This window comes from Poromitra crassiceps (assembly GCF_964638095.1).
Source record: "Poromitra crassiceps genome assembly, chromosome: 1".
NCBI classification, from domain to species: Eukaryota; Metazoa; Chordata; class Actinopteri; order Beryciformes; family Melamphaidae; genus Poromitra; species Poromitra crassiceps.
The window spans coordinates 5,999,086-6,014,271 of NC_139623.1; the positions used below are offsets into that span (position 1 = coordinate 5,999,086).

The 15,186-nt window shown below is 41.1% G+C and overlaps 1 protein-coding gene across 2 annotated transcripts in view; it reads right to left on the reverse strand.

The window, feature by feature from the left end:
• Positions 1–1,495: 1,495 nt before the first annotated feature.
• slc7a3a (solute carrier family 7 member 3a) overlaps positions 1,496–15,186 on the reverse strand; it is a 48,612-nt gene continuing 34,921 nt past the window's right edge. For both annotated transcript variants that reach the window (XM_083650208.1, XM_083650209.1), the window contains exons 8-12: positions 13,910–14,012; positions 10,962–11,185; positions 8,725–8,909; positions 8,480–8,588; positions 1,496–5,579 (exon numbers count right to left, since the gene is read on the reverse strand). In XM_083650208.1, coding sequence (XP_083506334.1) covers positions 5,410–5,579; positions 8,480–8,588; positions 8,725–8,909; positions 10,962–11,185; positions 13,910–14,012 — 791 coding nt within the window. In that variant the 3' untranslated portion in view covers positions 1,496–5,409. The remainder of the gene's footprint in view (positions 5,580–8,479; positions 8,589–8,724; positions 8,910–10,961; positions 11,186–13,909; positions 14,013–15,186) is intronic.

Sequence of the window (15,186 nt, forward strand, 5' to 3'; positions counted from 1 at the left end):
TTTTATGCATAGATTCATGTGTAGACTCACTGGATCTAAAAATAAAATGATTGTGTCCTTAACTGACATCACAGAGTGACACAAGGTACCTGTCTTGCTTCTGGAAGCACTGGACCCGCAGTCTATATGTTTTTTTTAAATACACTGTTTGGTTTTTATTTTTTATCATAAATGCCTGTGCTGATGCTTTATCTGCATCTCTTTTAAATGTTATTGTATTGCTTTTTTATGTTTTGTATTGTTTTTTATGGATCAATGGGTCTGAAATAAAGTTGATTGATATCAGCTTTACTGTCCAGGTCAAGATCATCATCATCATCTAAAAATACGGACCAGTCAGTACATTCAAAGCTTCCTTGAAGTTTATCGCAAGCGTCATCCGACCACACACGCACAGTTGTAGACCTAATAGGCTGTATATATATATATATATATATATATAAATAATAACAGGAGAATAGCAGGCATCATAGATAACACATTGTGGTCATTGTTGGCGCCTATCCCATATAATGCCAGATAAGTCAATGCCAAGTTCCCCCTTGGAACTTGGCTAAGGACCCCCATTTGATGAGATCTTGTCTCTCAGACTAAAATCTGAGAATACTTGTATTATTACTTAGATATGATTTTGTCAGGAATTATGACTATCTGTATTTTAGATAAAGAGATAACCATAAAACTATGATCAAAACAGTATTTTTTCTACATTCTTTAACTGTGAACTTCTTCTAAACAAAAAATAATGGTGAAGTTGAATGATTCCTCAATTTGGTGGGGACCCTTTGGAACCCCCTCAAGGACCCTTGGTGGTTTCCCTGGCTTTTTGGAGGGCTTATGTGCTGTTGCTGGGCGGGGTATGCCCTGCACCCCCAGCACTGCTGTCTTATGCAATTTCACATCATTTTGGACCATTGTTACCATACCTGTGTAAAAAAACATGGATGCAGATAAACAACACCCAAAAAGCTTAAGGACAAAACTTGCTAAAGATGTCCACTGGGGACCAACTACAACCATTAGATATGGGAAAAGCAATTTAGTTAAGTTTTGATGCTCTCTACATTGATGTTGTATTTGTCTTACTAGCAACAACCTTGATCTCATGTATTTTCTAATAACAGCTAAACTCATTCATGTTTGACATATCATGCCAGAGATGGAATGTAAATTAATGGAATTATCTTACTAAGCATGCATTAGATTAAATTAAATGGTTTTAAACTTGCTAAACTAAAGAATATAGGTTAGCCTTTCTGCAGTGCAGTGAGTAAATTCTTAGGCAATACTGATGCAAGTAGAAAGTGAGTAAAGCCTAAAGTAAAGTCTGTTGTGGTGTAAACCATAATTAACATAGATCAGGAGGTGAAGTGGTGAAGTGTGCCAGCACTGACTCAGAAATGGGTAAACCGCCTCAGGCATCTCAGACTCAAACTTTTTGCATAGTCAAATTTTCATACTGGAAGAAGCACATCAAACACCAAGGCCTTCAGTCTGTAAGCATGAGTCATTGTTTTATTAAAAAAAGAATACAACATTGAAAATACAGCTCATTTTATACTTGACAGCCATATTTACAGGATATAAAACTCAGACAAAAATAGATAACTACTGCTGTTACTGAAGACCGCACAGAGGGTAGGAGATGATAATATTGACTAACTCAAGTCCCATCTTATTCTAGCGGCCCAGAGCCTTTTTGAGGCAAGGATGCTTATTTTAGGCACCAGTTTATGTACAATGGGAGTCACATCCTCCACAAACACTGAGTCCAAATCCCTCCCTTTCCCCAAGTGTTTAAGGTGATGTGAATTGAACTCTGACATATACTGTAGCTATCTGAGGAAGGATCGTTCACCTAGCAAGAATAGCAATTACAAGATGTTTACAGATACAGCCATTATTTTATCATATCTACAAGAACCGCTAGCATGGAAGGGATGGTTTTCAATTTAGAGCCCAGCAAAACCCATTGCCAAACGCCTTAATGCCTGTAAGTGAAATCTACAAAAGATACTTAGTTATATTTAAAAAAAGAGATTTGTATAATTTACAGCATTATACAAATAAAGATACCATTATACACAAATACTGTACAATCTACAGTAAAAAGCACTGTACTAGAGCAAAGGAAGAAAAATAAATCATAAAAATAAGCTATTAACATAAATTATCGTAGTGACTCCAGTCAGGATTGGGGTAAAAATGTACATTATTTAGAGACCATCTTTTAGTGGTCGTTCTTCGTCATGGAAATCTCAGTTTCCAAAAAACACGTTAATTTGGTCAGGCAGGATCAGAACAAACCAAGATAAATTATTTGGTGATGCAGGAGATTTGCAACAGAAAAAAATGCAAGGAGGGAAACTAAAAACATCAACACTCTAAAAATGTACATGTACGATTAAAATACATGAATAAAGTTGAACATCTAAAAAGTATATTCACTGATTGAGAATTAATGTGAATAAGGCAAAATGAAAAGAGAAACATATCCCAAACACTACGTACATTTAAATATTAACAGTTCTAATAGAATAAGTACAGTAAGTACAGTACTGTAAATGGAACTAATAGAAAAAAAGTGAAAGCTCAACAGACAAAGTTGCCAGGGACAAGTTTCAATGGAAACTAAACAAAAACCTTTGTGAAAAACAAGGTCTTTTCACAAGAAAAAAACAAAACAAAAACGATGTACTAGTGGTGATGAACAGAAATGAACCCCTGGCTCCCAGCTCCAAGAGACACGTGTGGATCTGACAGAGTTGAATAGATCCATTAGAAAAAATACCCGGGTCCAACCATGTAAAGCATTTGACGCAGCAGAAAGACTCAGAAAGTGGAAAATTATCTACATGGGACATTGTTTCAACATCCTTACTTGACCTTTCCACACCTATTCTTTGGATAAAGCATGACCAGTTATCCAACAAAACAAGTACTTGCAAGAATTGGAATTTGTTTTAAGCTGCTAGGAATGCCAGATGGACGAGATTTTTGTTGTTGTGAAACCGTGTAACTTATTTTGGTGATATACTTTTTTTGTTACTTCAATTGAGGGATTACATGGCCCTCTATGGGTCGAAAAGAAGTTCTACGCCCCTTGAGCTGATAAAAACATTTTAAAATCACACTGGACAAACTCAAAACTGCACGGTCGTCAAACTAAAAACAAGGCAGCTTTTCTTAGTTCCTGAAAAGCTGACATTTTGTAGATAGGTGTGTTCACCCAAGACATGCAGTCAACCGCACTGTTGCAGTAAACCTATCTGCTGCTAGGTTACAAGAAATACCAGGAAGCATCTGCAAATACTATTTTGCCCCAGTCTATATCCAACATAAAAACAACAACACGTGATTTATGATAGAGTACTACTCTCATACCATACTCCCAAGGCCCGAAATTAACTTTTTAACTCACCGTCCAGGTGGCGGGTAGATGGAAAAAATCCACCCACCAGGCATAGGCATATTTTTTACTGGCCAAAATAATATATCGCATTTTTGTCACATATACATATATATATATATATGTCACATATATATATTATCTACTAGGGCTGTCCCGAATACCGTATTTAGAGCGTCGCCGCTTCGGGGAGATTAAATCTATCATAATCAAAGCTTCTACGGTCTAGGAAGGGTTGTAGGCTACTCACTTTGAGGCAAAGCACAGCACCGTCCGCTCCGTGGCTCATAGTAAACTTTCTTGCAGGCTGATAAACTCGTGGCAAAAAGCTCCTCATTGGTCCTCCGAATTGTCGATTTTCATCCAACTTTTCTCAGTCCGACATGTGGATATTATTTGCCAGGAAACAGTGGCGTAATGTCATTGCCATGGGCCCCCGGTGCAAATATTTGCTCTGGGCCCTACCTAACAATTATATTGTTATAGAAAATATGGACTCACTCATTCTTTTTTCGTCAGGCAGATTGTTAGCCCTCTATTGTGCGTTAGGACCCAAGACAGTGGTAAACAAGAGGGGCGGCTATGCTACGTGAAGGGATATTCCTCCTCTCTTGCTCCAGCTCCATATATGGTCAATGATGTCACCAGAACCTCACAGGAGACTCCGCTGAAGACACGTTGGAAAGAGAACATGTTCGTATTTTTCCCATCTGATGAGGCCAATCCACTGAATCCAGTAAACTAAGCTTAAAGCTAATAGCATTCGTTAGCCTAGTAAGCTACATGAGGGCAAGTGCTGACTGCCACTTGGCGGACAGACCTCTCAGCGGTACCCATCAAACGTCAAATCTGGTCACCAATGGTGTTTGGCGGGTGTTAATTTCGGGCCAAGCATACTCCCGTTTCTTTTTTAAAAGAACATTACCGTTATCCATACTGACCTATGGAGCTGTTTCTTTTTTAAATACATGACTATACATTACCGTTATCCATACTGACATATGGAGCCGTTTCTTTTTTAAATTACATTACCGTTATCCATACTGACATATGGAGCCAACATTGTGTAATTTCTGTCTCATCTCTTGACTGGCCTTTCGGCATTTCATAACACAAGTTCTGTTACATGACTTAAAGTTACAGTAAGTCTCTCACAGAGAACATATACTGTATGGCTGTTCTCTGCATGGTAACGGGATATCAAAACCCAAAAACAACAAATCTGGTAAGCATGTACGTCCACACAGCGTACTTAACATAAAACACGTGCTATGGAGCTAAACGCAACGAGCCTCAGACACATAACCACACAGCATGAGCATACTTAACATGAACTCTACCATGTGCTATGGAGCTACACGCACCGAGGCACTGACTAAGATTGTAAACCTCCCAGCCACAATGCTACCCTGTACACACACACACAGCAGACACAGACAGGCAGGCAGACAGACAGGCTGGTATCACTCAATAGGCTAGACATATTCATTCTGTAGCAATGCGTAATAAGTCAATGGATAGTCTTCATCTGGTCAGACAGTTTGGCATCTAGCCATCTGGACATGGGTGTAAACTCACTAGTCATCTAGTAGTTCATATTCACTGCCAGTGGCCCGATGGCTGTCACCTCCACACCGCCACAGTGCAGGGGAGGCAAAGACAAAATGGCTAATGTGTAACAATATGTAACAAATACATGGCGAGTACCACAGTACTCGCAGTTAGTTAGGTTCAGTCGAAGCAGTGGCGCTATAGGCAGGTAAATATCTCCAGACGCTAGGGCTAAGGCTGGACACAAACAGAGTAAAAACAGCCAAGGAGCCAAGAAGAAGGCCAAGAAGCAGCTCTGTCACAGTGTCTCGCCGTCAAGTTCATCAGCCTCCAAGTCAGAGGTAAGATGTGTGCCGTTTTCCAGTTTTCCTGTGTTCCAGGCTGCCTACACCAAAAAGGAGTCTAGGCGGTCTTGCAACAGCCCCGGGGTCGGTCCGTGTCCGTCTGTATCAGACTGTACCAGACGGAGATGGACTGTATCCTTCCACATCGCTGTCCTCAAGAGCCGCCCTGTAGATGGGGCTATCGCTCTGCAGCGCGGGCTCGTATTTGCGTGGGGAGGAGCTGCTGGCGGCCTCGTTGCTGTTCTTAATACCATAGAAGAAGTAGATGGCGAAGCCTGGACAGGAGAGAGGCCAGAGAAAGTTAAGGACAGAGTTAAGACAGGGTTTTCACACCTTGTTATTAAACATCAAATTCAAGGACATTTCAAGGACTTTCCAGGCCCAATTCCCTCAAATTCAAGGACCCAACATGGCAAATTTTGAGACACGGATCAACATGAATTACCGTTACAACACTGAGAATGTTTCATAATGAGAACTAGCAGCTTTACAGAAGCACAGAGATGCTTGAATGTGTGAACACTTGTCAACTGTGCAGTTACACATTAAAGGGGGACTTACCCCCCCCCCAGATTTCTGGCAAAAGGCTATTCTACTTGATTTGAAAATTCTAGGGCTGTGGCGATTCACTTATCTCCCGATTCGATACTATCACGATTCTTGGGTGCCGATTCGATTTATATTGCGATTCTTAAGTATTGCGATTCTACGATTATTGCGATTTGATATTACGATTTATTGCGATTTTTGTTTATTTTTTTCTTTTCTTTTTTCAGTTTGTTTGCTTTTTTACACTAGATTAGAACATGGGAAAAGTTGAATCATACACTAGAGACTGTATATTACATATCATGAGTAGGGCTGGGCGATATAGTTAAAAACAGGGGCGGACTGGGATCATAATTCAGGCCGGGCATTAGATACCAAGCAGGCCAGGCCGATATGGGCCGACGCGCGTGAAATTTGGGCCGTTTGAAGCCCAATTTTACAATGAGATGCACCCACTTTAACCCTGAAGTGTAATTATTACTTCAGACTAACTAATAAAGTAATAAAACCACTAGTAAACCAGTAGGCGGCGCCTGGCCTGCTGTTCAGTGAGTGGCCTGACTGCAAGTACCCCCATTTTTTTTTTTTTGCGATTATCGATTCTGGAATAAAAGATCGATTCAAAAAATCGTGACATTAAAAATCGCGATACTTAGGTGAATCGATTTTTTCCCCCACCCTAGAAAATTCTGCAGGAAAGATGGCCGCCTATAGTCCCTTGTACCCTGGCAGAATTTCTAGCCCATAGACTAACTAATAACTTGGCCAATAAGTATGTAACATACAAAATAAAACAAACAGTAATGTCTTCACTTTATGTAGAATGCAGAGGACATGCAACTGGTTCGTTAAACTCGCATTCCAGGAATATTGTATTTACCGCACAGCTCCTAACATTAACGTAAGTGGCGCGCGCCTCAGAGAGTAGGGATGGGCGGATCGATACGAAAGTATCGATACTTCGATACTCACACGCTGAACATTTGGTATCGATTATCTTTTTCTCCCTCCTCCTCACTCCTGACCTGTGTCTGATCTGCACTGTTGTAGCCTGTCATAGTGCATGGCACAACTTACTGGGCTCAGCCTGTTTAGATCAAGGATTAGATCGTTTAGATAGTGAAAATAACTTTAGCTGAGAGACCTACTGGCACACATCAGTGACGTCGATCAACAAAACTCGCACAGGAGACGCTACAAGATCATATCCAGGTAGCCCCGTTATTCAGACTAACGCTAATGTTTAGTTTAATATTAAGACTTTTTAGTCAAGTTAAACATTTCACCATTTATCATTGATGAAACATCCAGCCCTTTGCACCATAGCGCCTGTTCTAATTTCACTCATCAGCGGTCAGGTTTTGTGTTTTGAAAGCTTGCCAAGATAGGAACTAGGAAGAATCTGTTTTGTCGTCATGTCATAAACTGAAGTAAGGAGATGTCATGAATTCCCTTGCCATATATATACATTTATATATATATATATATATATATATATATATATATATATATATACACACACACACATATATATACACACACACACACACACACACACACACACACACACATATATATACTGTATATATATCATATTTATATTATATATACATACACATATATACACACACACATATATACACACACATATATATATATATATATAAAATATATAATATATTTTTTCCTTCTTTTTTTCCTTCTTGGTATCGATATCGGTATCAGTAAAACTGATCGATAAAATATCGGTATCGGTATTGAATCAAAAATGATGGTATCGCCCATCCCTATCAGAGAGCCTGGTTGTCCCGGAACCCACTCGCTTAGCGCCAGAACACTCGATTTGGGGGCGGAACACACCAGGATTGGCCAACTCCAGTGCCCAGAACTGTCAAATCAAATCATCGACAGAGACGTTATGGCCCGCCTCCCAATCCCTCTTTCTTTTTGACAGTATTTTCAGTGTATCAGAGATAGAGTACGTTATAAATATAGCCACGTTATAAACAACTAACCAATGCTGGTGGTCCGTATGGAAACAGTGTTACTCGAAATGGTTAAAAGTTATATCAATTTGGTCATTCAGTGGAGTTTTACTGCCATGTAAAGTAACATTACGTTAGCCGCTAGCATTAGCCACAGTAGCCGATTACCCATAATGCCTTGCGTTATCCCAGCACCCAGGAACGGCTCGCGCTTCATTTTATGCATAAAATAAAGCTGATAAAATACAATTGATTCACATTGACGTACACCACGCGCAAACACCACCGTGACGTAACGTTGTACCAAATTGGCCGTTCATTTGAGGCCCCCCCAAAAAAGCAGGTTTGAACCCATAGAGGGAACTTATGCTGCTGAAAATGATAGTCTGTAAAATTGTAACAGATTGGTCTCAAATGTGGAGATTTTGACCAGAATTCTTCACATACCACCTCAAAAGCCATATATATTGGTTAAAAGCAACAACTTTCAACGACCCATTCCTAACTTTCAAGGAAGGGCTTGACTTTTCCCCCTCAAATTCACAAACTGTGAAAGGATTTCAATGACCCGTGGGAAGCGGAATGTATAGCAGTTGGCAATGCACCAAAAAAACGGCATTAGCAATGTTTTGGCATCGTACCGATGACCATCCAGACGGCGAAGCGGCACCACGTGGCCAGGTCCAGCATCATCATGAGGTAGATGTTGATGAACACACTGAACAGAGGCAGCCAGGGAAGCAGAGGCACCTGAGAGGAACACAAGAGGAACTCAGAGTGAGCGTCTCGAACAGAACAGCGTAGTAACGGCAACATAAAGACCTCATTGTAGACACAGAGAAGGTGTGACAAGAGATGGTTTTGTGTGCTCGTGGCTGCGTGGTACCTTGAAGGTGAGAGCCTCTTTGCTCTCGGGCTGTCTCCAGATGATGACGACGCAGACGACACACAGCAGAGACAGGATGACACAGGCCGCGATGACGCCGTGTGCGGCCGCGCCGCTCAGCTCACCGGTCATCACGGGAAAGAGATAATTGGCCAACACCACACACAGCACAGTGATCAACACCGCTGCAAACGGGGAAGGAGAGGGAAAGTCATTAGATTTAGTTCCGTTACTGTCAGCAAAACCCAAGTATGTGTAGGTTTTGTCTCGTCGTTTAAAAGCAAAGCAGATGGCACACTCACGTTAAAGCCCCCCTCCAGTGTATTTTGTCATTTAAGATATTTCATGTTTCCGAGTCATGTCCTGACAGCAGTGATTAGCCACACTGTTCGCCAATTTTTTTGACAATAACCTAATTTTTTGTGCTCAAGTTCAAAAAGTTACGTCTGTTGCTAAAATGGAACAATGACCTATGACTCAATGGAACGCTAGTCGTACGTATGGCAATTTGATTCCGAGTGAGGACGAGCGGCATGTTAACTAGCTAGCTAGCTGTTAGCTGTTACCTAAGCAGGGTTCATACACATTTTTTTGACCAATGGATTTCCATGACTTTTCCATGACTTCAAAACAAATTTCCATGACCAAACAATTTGCGAAGTCTCAGTGCATACATGAAAAAGTGAGTGAGTTACAGTGAGTGACATTCTACTTTAAAATGTCACTAGCCTACACTTCACTTACTGTAATGCAGCCTTCAAAACCAGGAAAATACAACATTTATGCCGTATCACCATATGACCATATCCAACATCTAAGACAATATCTACTCTCATAGCACAATATTGATATAAAATCGATATATTGCCCACCTTTAATATTGAGTGCCAGAATCAACCTCCCAATGATGCAACTTGCAGATTAGATTTCATCGATTATCAATCACTGCTTTAAACTTATTTCTGATGTAAATGTGTCTTGTCAAGTTAAATGAGCCTGACGTCACTTGTTTATTAATTTTAATCGCTCACTTTCACTCTTTTGCAGGAATTCAGGTCGCTTAAAATGCTTTGTGGTTGACTCTAAATCCAGGGATCCACTTTCACTTGACAACCTGTTCCTGCCTGCTTTTGAGCACTGACCAACTGTAGCCTATTATAACAATGAATACTTGCTATGCTGATATCGATTATTGATGATGCACAGCCATCATGTCATTTTACTACAATAATCAATGTTATCTATCAAAGCTTATATACCGTGATCTGATGTCCCCTATACTTAAGTTTATGTGATTTCTTCGATATTTTCGCAACCAGATCACTTATTAAACGGCGTCATGAATAACGTTACTTGGCAGAGGGTCTGCGCTCGTACTGAGCGCATTTCCTTGTCAAACTGGTGAAAAACGTTTGCTTGTCACAAAATAACACTCGTTTGACGACTTATTTCGCTAACCTGTTGCTCTTTGAACAAGGTGGGGCGTTTGGCCAAGCTGGGCGTGTCAGCTCCGTTTGCCTGCACACGTTTAAACATCGTTTACAGATGGGCAATCTTGTGTCCGTGCGTGGGCTTCCCTTGTCAACAACGTAACGTATGCAAAAATAATACCACTTTTTTTAAGCCCGCAAATTATTCTAAACTCAGCGTAAAATGAACGTCATGAAAATATTTATTAAACACATTTCCATGACTTTTCCAAAACGTTTAGGGATTTTATTTTTTTCCAAAACTTTTCCATGACCTGGAAATTGTATTTTAATTTCCATGATTTTCCAGGTTTTTCCATGACCGTACGAACCCTGCCTAAGCCTGCTGGGTGTAACCATGTTTGCACCATGTTTGCCGGGCTCAAAATGCCACTGAGTGGCCAAAACATTTGCTTGTTAACAATTTTGAGTCATGCTCTTTCCAACAGGGCATCAGTTTTGAAATCCGTTGTCCGGTTGTTGATATCTCAGCAATAATGCGGCTATTCCTTGCAGCTAAGCTATGGGGGAATCCTGTTTCCGGCGTAACTTGTGTCGTTTTTCTGGGTATACCTCCAGATGATGCGTGACTAAAACAGCAGGTGCTCATAGAAAGTTGAGAACGTTTGAAATAGAACACCAACTGTTAAAACAGGTAGAAAAACTGACTGGAGGAGGGCTTTAAGGTTCTTTTCAGACACACAATGAAGGTTGATAGGGAGAAATAAGAGACAAGATTTTTGATTCAAGGCCAGTGGGCACACTTACAGATAATAGCTGTGGTAGCATAGACGATTGTGCCAGACGTCTGCGTTGGCAGCTTCCCACTGGGGCAGAGGAGCAGCTTGAGGCTGAAGCTCTCGCGGGGGTCCGCCCGATCCATGCCGTACTCGTCTCCGCTGTCCACCCCGTTCACAGCCACCTTCTGCCCTCCCACCAGCTCCACCAGGTTCTCCGTCTGGCTGGACGAGCTCAGGCTGCCAGGCTGGTACCTAGAGAGGGAGGATGTGTCAGAACACAGGTTGACATGCAGCGTTTCCTAGATCTTTGATATATACATCATGGAAATATAACCAGGGTTCCCACACCTTCAACATCTAATTCAATGACTTTCAAGGCCAAATTCCCTCAAATTCAAGGACCCAACACGGCTTAGGTTGAGACACAGATCAAGGTTACTGTTACAACACTGAAAATGTTTATAATGAGAACTAGCAGGCTTTACAGAAGCTCACAGTCACACAATTCTTGCACAAACTATATAAATTCAAGCCCTTCCAATGACATTTCTATTTATTTTCCAAAACGTTCAAGCCCTCGATTTTTCTTTTTCACAAATTCACCAAAGATTGTGTGGGAACCCTGCATAATGAACTGCAGCATCTGGTTCAAGTGTTTAGCCTGTCCTCCCCCTTAAAAAAAATAAATTAAAATGACAGGAAACGCCTATGCATAAGGAGATGAGATTTGACCAGAGCACTAGTTCTTACCCAACTCTGGCAAAGAGGAAAAGTAAATTTAAAACCAGTCCAATGCCAATCTAATGGCCTATGTCCACCGGCTGCGTTACGGCTCCATGCGAGACTGAACTCCAAATGGATACGACCCAGGATGTCATTTGTACAAGCAGCTGAATAGGAGCTAAAATCACGTTTCAACGTTTAGCGACCTCTAGCGTTCGTGTGAATAACAGCTGTTGTGTAAATGTGATAAGGTGAAGCCCTCCAGCCGTTTCCCCACATCCTGACAGCTTTTTTATGCTTCATGATTTAATAGGCTTAAAAAGGTTTGCATATAATGCTCTATAAATATTGAGACTTTACACAGCTAATTTGTGCAAAATACTTTCTATGTTTCTTAACACAAAACTATTGGCATAAAACAGGTTTATTTGCATAGCAGGCTTTGTTATATTTGTGTGCTGTGCTGACATTTTTGGTGTCTAAATGTGGATGAAAAACAGGATACCGTCTAGACGTACATCTGACATTTAGGAGGAGATATAGGAACATTGTACTGGGCTCCTCCCTCCTCCTCCCCCTGCAGCGTTCTCTCTGTGACACACCACAGTACAATGTACCTATATCTTCTCCTAAATGTCAGATGTACGTCTAGACGGTATCCTGTTTTTTAACACGTTCACTGCCGTCGACGAGATATCTCGTCAAAAAAAATCCAACGGTTGACTGCCGTCGACGAGTTATCTCGTCAAAAAAAACGGTGGGACGTGGATCCAAGCCCCCTACGTCTCCTATAAAAATATGGGAGCCACCGAACGTATACAACCCATTCCACCGACCCACTAAGTGGCGACAGTGCTCTCCAGACTAGAAAAAGCAGAGCAAAAACAGCAGAAAATAGCGTGAGGAAAACGGAGGAAGGAGGAGGAAAACGCGGCGAAAACGCTTTCGCTTTCGCGCTGGAGCTGGCGCACAACATGGGGGATTCCTAAAATACACTCTGGGTGCAACACACGCAGCAGAAAGCTCAAAAGCCCAGAATCGCACGGGAGGGGGGTGGGGGTGCTGTTATGGAGGAAATTACTGTTCCCGATCCAGACTCGCCCGACGAGCAGCCTCGCCAGGCAGCACAGACAGGCAGCAGAGACTCGCTTGTGACACACGGAGCCACGGAGGGAGGAGGAGAACACCCACGGAGGGAGGAGTTTGAAGGAGAGGGGGGTGGGGGTGCTGTTATGGAGGAAATTACTGTTCAGAACTAATTGTTTAGATGTCTGATGTCTTACTGATGGCAAAAATAAATGGTTAAAGTGACTGTTCTGCCTGTTCTATCGAATTTCACAAAAATGCAATTATCTCAGCTTTCCTTCTCAGACGCTGAATCCATGCTGTATTCAACTGCTAATGCCTACATAACTACTAACTCTACAAACTAACTCTTTTAGACAGAGAAAGCACACATTCTATTAGTTCTTTTGAGATATTTTGTGTTCACAAATTCCTAGCAGAAAATAATCCTCGGCTCTTGAAAGATGAGCCAGAATCCTCAAAAAAACCCTTGGCAGAAGCTACCTACAGTAAAAAAAAACTGTTGGCAGTGAATGTGTTAAGACAGTTGATATCTATTATTATTTTTTTCCACTGTAGTAAAAAGGTCTCTCGAAAGATAAACAGTTGTATGAGTGCATCAAATTTTCCTACCTCAAATTAAAATAGATTAAATCTTACACAGTCAACATCATCCACAATTAGACACCAAAAATGTCAGCACAGCACACAAATATAACAAAGCCTGCTATGCAAATAAACCTGTTTTATGCCAATAGTTTTGTGTTAAGAAACATAGAAAGTATTTTGCACAAATTAGCTGTGTAAAGTCTCAATATTTATAGAGCATTATATGCAAACCTTTTTAAGCCTATTAAATCATGAAGCATAAAAAAGCTGTCAGGATGTGGGGAAACGGCTGGAGGGCTTCACCTTATCACATTTACACAACACAGCCCAGTCTCAGAATTTGGTAAAATTACAACCTGATGCAGGATTTGAACCTGGAGCCCCTGGCTTGAAAGCCGCCTGTCGTAACGATTCGGCTATCAGTTTGTTGCTGTCCCTACCTCTAACCCATTACCTAACCCTAACCCACACCCTAAACCTTAACCTAACCCATAAACTAACCCTTAAAAGTTTTTTTTTTAATCAAAGTCGCTTATTCAAATTGCTAAAAATATGGCTAGTAGTGAGTAAAGTGCTTACCTGAGGATGAGGACACAGATGGCCACTAAGGAGTAGGCCAACAGAGTTCCAATGGACATGAGGTCAACCAGAGCTGCCAGGTCAAACAGGAAGCCCATCAGAGCTAAATGGAGAAAACCAAAGATAATGTTAAACACACACACACACACACACACACACACACACACACACACACACACACACACGTCTATCAGCAAACTCCACACAGAAAGGACCAGGGTGGAGATCCAAACCCACCACCTTCTTGCTGTGAGGCCACAGTGCTCACCACTGTGCTGCCCATGGCAATAATTAAAGTGATACTCAACATCAACAACTCGGAGCTATCACTCAGCCGTGGGTCCTGTTAGTTTTTCAAACTCACCAGGGGTGAAAAAGGTGACAAAAATGCAAACAGCTGAACCCCTAGGGGGGTCCGGGGGAATGCCCCCCCAGGAAGATTTAAAAAAGAAATCAGCTTTAAAAGGTGGATTTATATTGAAAACTCACCCTAGAATTAATGTAGTTTCATTGCTACATTAAAGGGACATCCGTTTAAGGCATAAAAAAAAACAGTCAAGAAAGTGCAGAGAAAGGTCCAAAAACATAATATTCACAACTTGAATGTAACAGCTTATTTCACAGTATTATTAAAGTGCAAACCAGGGTTCCAGACTAACTTTTACACAGGTCCATAGCTGGGTATGCAGCAAACTCTTTATGTATATACAGGGCTCCAGACTAATGTTGGTTGCACCGGTGCACCTTTTTATCATTTTGTATAGCCTACATTTTGGGAATTTCTTAAAGTGAAACTTTATTAGATTTTCATGTAAATAAATGTCTGTTACGTCACTCTCTATCACCAACTGAGTTAACACAATGGTGATTGAGCCTATGGCCCATTGATGGGCTTTGCATTTTAAGTACTAGTGCAGTGCCCCATTCACCACCCAGCAAGCGCACTCCGCAAGTTTGAAGTCAATCGGACAAATGTTTCTCAAGATAAACTGCTTTTTGTGTTTCCAGTAGGTGGCTCTATATCAAATTGCAAGAAATTCAGCACTGCACTACGTCGAGTTCCCAGCAGCACACTCCCCAAGTTTGAAGTCAATCGGATAGGGATACACGATATGGATTTTTTCAAACGATACGATAACCGATAAATATCTGCTTCTCCTGGCCGATAACGATACGATATTCTGATAATTATTAGAATAAAAAAATATATACTGTATATATTTTTTTAAAGTTCTTAACCTGTATTTTATGCACACCTGGGGTTAAAAAAGGCAGAT